At 48.9% G+C, this 5,418-nt stretch overlaps 1 protein-coding gene and 1 long non-coding RNA gene across 3 annotated transcripts; one reads left to right on the forward strand and one right to left on the reverse strand.

The window, feature by feature from the left end:
- The first annotated feature begins 206 nt into the window (after positions 1-206).
- On the forward strand, positions 207-5,187 carry LOC128084071 (uncharacterized). 2 transcript variants are annotated; one of them, XR_008208325.1, is made up of 5 exons: positions 207-521; positions 1,391-1,548; positions 1,865-2,112; positions 3,224-3,291; positions 5,016-5,187. It is a non-coding gene; the product is annotated as an uncharacterized LOC128084071 (long non-coding RNA). The 2 variants fall into 2 exon arrangements; XR_008208324.1 differs by having other exon boundaries at positions 3,224-5,187.
- Positions 2,080-4,611, reverse strand: LOC128084070 (thymosin beta-12-like). Its single transcript, XM_052689857.1, has 3 exons — positions 4,532-4,611; positions 3,531-3,638; positions 2,080-2,674 (listed from the first exon to the last, which is right to left on the reverse strand). Exons 2-3 carry the CDS (start codon positions 3,628-3,630, stop codon positions 2,637-2,639), a joined length of 138 nt encoding a protein of 45 aa, XP_052545817.1. The 5' UTR covers positions 3,631-3,638; positions 4,532-4,611; the 3' UTR covers positions 2,080-2,636.
- Positions 5,188-5,418: the final 231 nt, after the last annotated feature.

Consider the following 5,418-nt stretch of genomic DNA (forward strand, 5'->3'; position numbering starts at 1 on the left):
GTTTAAGATGTTTCCTAGGGGCACCTGAGGTGCTCAGTGTGGTTGGCAGGACACACTTCCCCAGCAGAGGGGCTGGAATGATCAGCATTCACTCTGCCTTGGTCTTGGCCGCAGGTAATCAGCAACTTCCTGGTCTGTGCCCTCAGCCTGCCCTGCAGATAAAGGCTGTAATACTGTTTGACTGTGATAACAGAGAGCCAGACCTGGCCCTCCTCTTTTTGAATCTTAGTCTCCTGGTGCAGTGACTTCACACTGCAACAGGGGAGGACACTTCTTAACTTGGGGTCCTGTGACTGCATGCCTTCAACTTCAAGTCTCTCTGAGCTGCTGATGGTGGAAGAAGCAGCCTCCAAATATGCCAGCCTGCAGTGTCTGTGCTGGGTGAGCTGTGGCCTCGATCCTTGCAGAGCCTTTTGTGGTGTGCAGCTGCTGTGAGCTCTGCTGTAACTTGGAAAGCTTTGCAGCCCAGGGCTGGGGAACTGGGCTGATGCTGTCCTTGGCTCCAAAGCCTTCCTAGATGGGTAAGTCACACAAATAAAAGTGCTAAGACTTTGAGTGTAGTGTACTGGGCGCTAAGGGCAAGTAGCTCAGCTGGGAAGAGGTCTCATGGGAGCAGTGTGAGCTTGGGGCAGCAACAGCTGGGACAAACCTGGTGCCTCTGGTGCTGTGGGCTGCTTTGGCCTTTTGCCTCTGTCCTCAGAGCAGCACTGCTAATCCTTGGCTTCTGGGCAAGCAAAGAGAAGAATATCTCTATTGTTTTCTTCCTTTGGCCAGACCTTGTTTCCCTTCCTGCTGCCTGAGAGCACAGCACAGACTTTGGGATCTGGGGGGTGTGGGTGCTTCCCATCGGCTCCACTGCACGCAGAGTTTTGGGTGATTTATCACGTATTCTGCTGAGCAAGTTGGCAGATGCTCTGAGCTGGCAGGGAACAAGGGAGATTGTCATGTGGAGCAGAATGCTGTCTTCTGGCACAAGAAAATGAAGCAAGTTTAGTCTTCAGGCTCACATGCTGAGTGTGGTTGTGGTGCGTGCTGGTTGCCAAAACTGTTGTGCAGAAAAGCAGTGGTTAATCTGTCTGAATGCTCTTAGCAGTGCGGGCTGCCAGCAGGGGCTGTTCTCTCCGTACCAGTTCTAAATGCTGTCTCCACCACCGGGCTGCCATCACTACAGATATTTAGCCAAGGCCAAGCTCCCAGCCCCTGGGTGGAAGCATACCACCCTCCCCCTTGGGTAACACAGAGGTGAATGAAGCTCTGAAGTTACCAGCCCTGCACATAATGTGTTCCCCTTGGTCTCTTGGTCACCATTTACCTTTGTTGCTAGGGAATGTTGCCCATTTTGTGGCTATGCTCTTTTAATTTATTTACAGATCTTGTGATTCACTTTCAGTGTCAGCTGTCAAACAACTCCTGTGTAGTGAGAGCCTTCCATGTCAACCATTCGTTCCCGTTCCCTGGAGCCTGTAGGCCAGCTGCACTTCCCTCAGCCATACATGCAGTGTCCCTGCTGAGTGGATACACACTCAGTTATCCCCTTTCCTTGTGCAGGTAGGACCAGGCTGCAGCCCTGGTGGCAGCAGTGTATCTACTCAAATTAATCATGTATCCCCCTGATATGACTGCAACTAATTCCAGAGCTAACACAATAGCACATAACTGAGAACAGAGTGAGACCGGAGCAGACTTCTGTTGAGCTCTACCCAGCCCAGAGGGGTGTTTCTGCAGCATTAGTATTGAAGACTTAAGGATACCTTGTCTGCTCTGAGGGTTTGTTGCATGCCTGTTTGCTGCCAAAGGTGTCTCACATCCCAGAAAATCAATGCAGTAATAATTTTACAATGAATTTCTTTTCTTTATTGCCCAGAGACCTTCCAGCATTCCCATGTTGCTTGGTATCAGGTGGGCAAAGGGCTGTACCAAGGCTGATTGGATCTTGATAGGCTAACAAGGGCAGAACACCAGTGAGAGAGCTGCAGCCATTCCCACCTGAGCTCCTGATAGGAGTCCTTCCTCAACCCAGGCATCAGCTTGTCTTGGAGACCTCCAACCTGCTGTTTGATAGGACTGAAACAAGCTAACGCGTTCCCATCTTATTCACACCCTTCTCCAAAGGTAAGACCTGTTAGAATGTAAGGTTTGCTCCCTGGAGCTCCCCTGAAATGCCCTCTTGCATTTGGTGTGGTCAGATGAAGGCAGATGCCATCAGCACGTCCCCTGTGCAGGCGGAGCAGAGCTGCTGCCCACAGTCACAGCTACCTTTGTTGTTGGATTTACACAGCAACTCCTATTTGTAAAGTCTCAAACACAGCTGGATGGAAGAAACTTCTTCATTGTGAGGTTTAGGAAAACATTTTTATGCAGTTGGTGGTTGTTTTTTTTTGTTTGTTTTTTTGTTTTTTTCCAAGTGATGGGTGTGGTACAGAACTTTGAATTCCCATTTTAAGAATACAGAGCAACAAATACAAAACAAACTTCTTCCCGGGAACATGAAAGGAGTGTTTGCTAAATGAAATAAATGAAATGGATAATGAGCACTGAGGGGAAGGTGGAAGGGAGGGGAAACAAAACAGAACAAAACCCAGCGCAGAAGCCCAAACCCCACCGGAGAAGCAGCAGTCACATCATCTCTCTGACGCTCAGGATGCGTTCTCACTTTGCTTTTCTTGTTCGATAGCTGCCAGAAAAATGCAGAGAACAAAACCATTGTCAATCAGCACTGCAAGGGTTGGGGGCAAAACAGGTCTCTGTGCTGAGTGGTGGCAAATCCCCACTGGATTTGACCGCCCCAAAATTCTGACATATTCTTTTGTCTGCCTTGCTACCGAGGTCCACTTTGTGATGTTGCATCTTCCTCTTGTAGGACAGACAGAACATCAGCAGGGACAACAAACTGGGGCAGAGTGGGTTTCCTGTTGGGGGAGCAGTGTGTCCCCGTGGCTGCCAGCACTGACAGACCCCAAGTAGAAACCATCTGATAGAATATTAGTTTAATGGCGCCCTTTGTGGCTAGCGGTGCTCTTCAGAGAGAGCCTGCTCCCAAAGCCTGGTCCAAGAGCAGGGAAGTGCCATTTTCACACCAAAACTGAATGGGAAATGCAGACAGCATCTGGTACAGCACAGGCATTGGGGAAGGCAAAAGCCTGGTACTGCAACCCTGTGCTCAGGGAGGTTTCCTGTTAGAGAAAGGTGGTGATGGGCTTCTGCTGCTGCTTTATTCCCACAGCTCTGATGTGCCAAACCAGGGCCAGGCCCCTCCTGGGACACTGCCTCCCCTTCTGAGCACCTGTGCAGGTATGTCCCATTATCCCATTATCTTTGCTTTTAGCAAGGTATGTTACCATCAGATTACTTCCACACAAAAAGCACAATTGGGTTTAGCTGCTCCTACCTTTGGAAACTCAACATTTAGCACAACTCTTAGTATTGTCCCCCTTTAAATCAGGGATGATCGCTATTCATTCTGCACGTTAGCTGCAATACGGGCTGATGTTTCTGCTGCTCTCGGTTCAAAGAGCCCCACAAGCACTTACTTTCTTTGGTGGGCAATGGATTTTTCTCTCTTGTTTCTGTCTTCTTCAGCTTGGTCTTATCAAAGGTTTCAATTTCTGCGAAATCTGGTTTGTCAGACATGGTGGGTCCTGACAAAGAAAGGGAAAGCACACCCGGCTCTGTTAGCTCGTGCTGTGCTATCAGCCATCTGCAAGGCAAAGCCTGCTGCAAAAGTGAAGAAATGCAGTAAAAATGTTCATTCAAAACCAAACACAGATCTCACGCCTCAATCTGGGACCGCTCCCCAAAGCTTGGTGCTCTCAGAGCAGAAGAGGAAAGACATGAGTAGAATTTAATATAGATTTCTCAGCATCAGTTTCTAGAAGTCACATTTGGAACACAGAAAGAAAACTAAATACAGACAATGCATTCAGAGAATAACCCACAGCACCTCCTGACCTGAACTGCTACTTTGAGGAATGCTGATACCCAGAAATTCTGCAGTAAGCCACGAATCCGACATGCACAAATAGTTTCAATAACGGTTTTGTTTTCATTAATAGGCTTTTTCTGTAATTCTGAGTACACTGCCCCAGGTCGGTCCCGCAGCGGGGGGGATTAGCTGCTGTGTGCATTTGTGCCCGACAGTAGGAGGGCTGCTTCGCAGGGTCCTTTGTTTGCTCTCGCACTCAATATTTGAGTCGGTGCGTTCGATTGGACCCCATATAGCAGATACTCATAAAGCACACCAGCATTAAATGCTGCACTGGCAAACCATCCCTCATCCAGTTCCCATTTTTAATAGGAATTCAAGCTAAAATCCATTCCATGCATTGTTCTGCTGAGCTCAGCACAGGTTCTAGCAAGGATGATCGGCCTGCGGGTGCTGGCAGGCGGATACCTTTTCCTTCCTTAAGACAACCTGATTCTATTCCTATCTGCTCTGAGACAACAGAAGCAAATATTCACAGGGAAAAAAACAAAAAAACAACAAACCATCAAAAAAAGCCAAAGCAAAGCTACTGAAAGCACATGGCATTACCGTCTGGCTGCTTTCTCCTCAGCTGCTCGGTGACCGTCTGAGGCAGCGCGTGTTTAAAAAGGTCACGTTAATCCCTCCTCTCCTCCCACCCCCGGTCCCATCGCCATTAATATTGATTAGTTCTGTGCTGGGATTGCTCAGCATTTAGGGAAAGGACAGATTGCCTCTGCAGAAAATGCACGAGAGGGGGAAATGGAGAAACCAACACAGAAAACAGCCAAAATATATCTTGATTTTTTTCTCTCTTCCTTTTCCAAGATGATGGTGTTTGAGTTTCCTGCCCTTCTTCTGTAATGCCGAGGTTTGGAGTTCACCTAAGGGCTGGTGCTAGGTTGTGGGTGATGAGTTCGGGGGATACCCTACCCCTGGAGTTGGCTCTGTGCACAGTGACGGTGGCACAGCTGCCACCGGAGGCTCATCCATCAGCTGGTGGCCAGGTGTGTGTCCTGGAAGGAGGAACAAAGAATCTCCCCTTTGTTCTCAGGTTTGGCAGCTACAAATCCTCGTGGAGGTGCCTCCCACTGCAAGGCAGTCCCTGGGAAGCAGCCACCTTCCTGCTGGGCTTTGTGAGAAGCTGTGTTTGCACGTCCTGCTGACAGAAGGAAATCATGCTCTGGGTGCTGAGTGATGTGATTTTAAAAACCCTTTGTCATGGCTAGGAGTCCTTGGCTGTGTTTTGCTGGGACACTTTGTGGGAAACTGAACAAGGTGGCCATCCTTAGCCACGTACTGGGGCTGCCTTTCCCAGGTGTCCAACCTGGGATAGCATGAATAGTTTGTTGGAGTTCCAGCAAACTAAGGGAGCTGAGATGAGCTCCAAGAGCCGCTGGGCAGCTGTGAGATCTTTGGGCAGACAAATGTAGTTGATGGAGAGATCCTGGAAGGTG

The sequence above is a fragment of the Tympanuchus pallidicinctus genome, unplaced genomic scaffold, assembly GCF_026119805.1.
Source record: "Tympanuchus pallidicinctus isolate F22 unplaced genomic scaffold, pur_lepc_1.0 scaffold25, whole genome shotgun sequence".
NCBI lineage: Eukaryota > Metazoa > Chordata > Aves > Galliformes > Phasianidae > Tympanuchus > Tympanuchus pallidicinctus.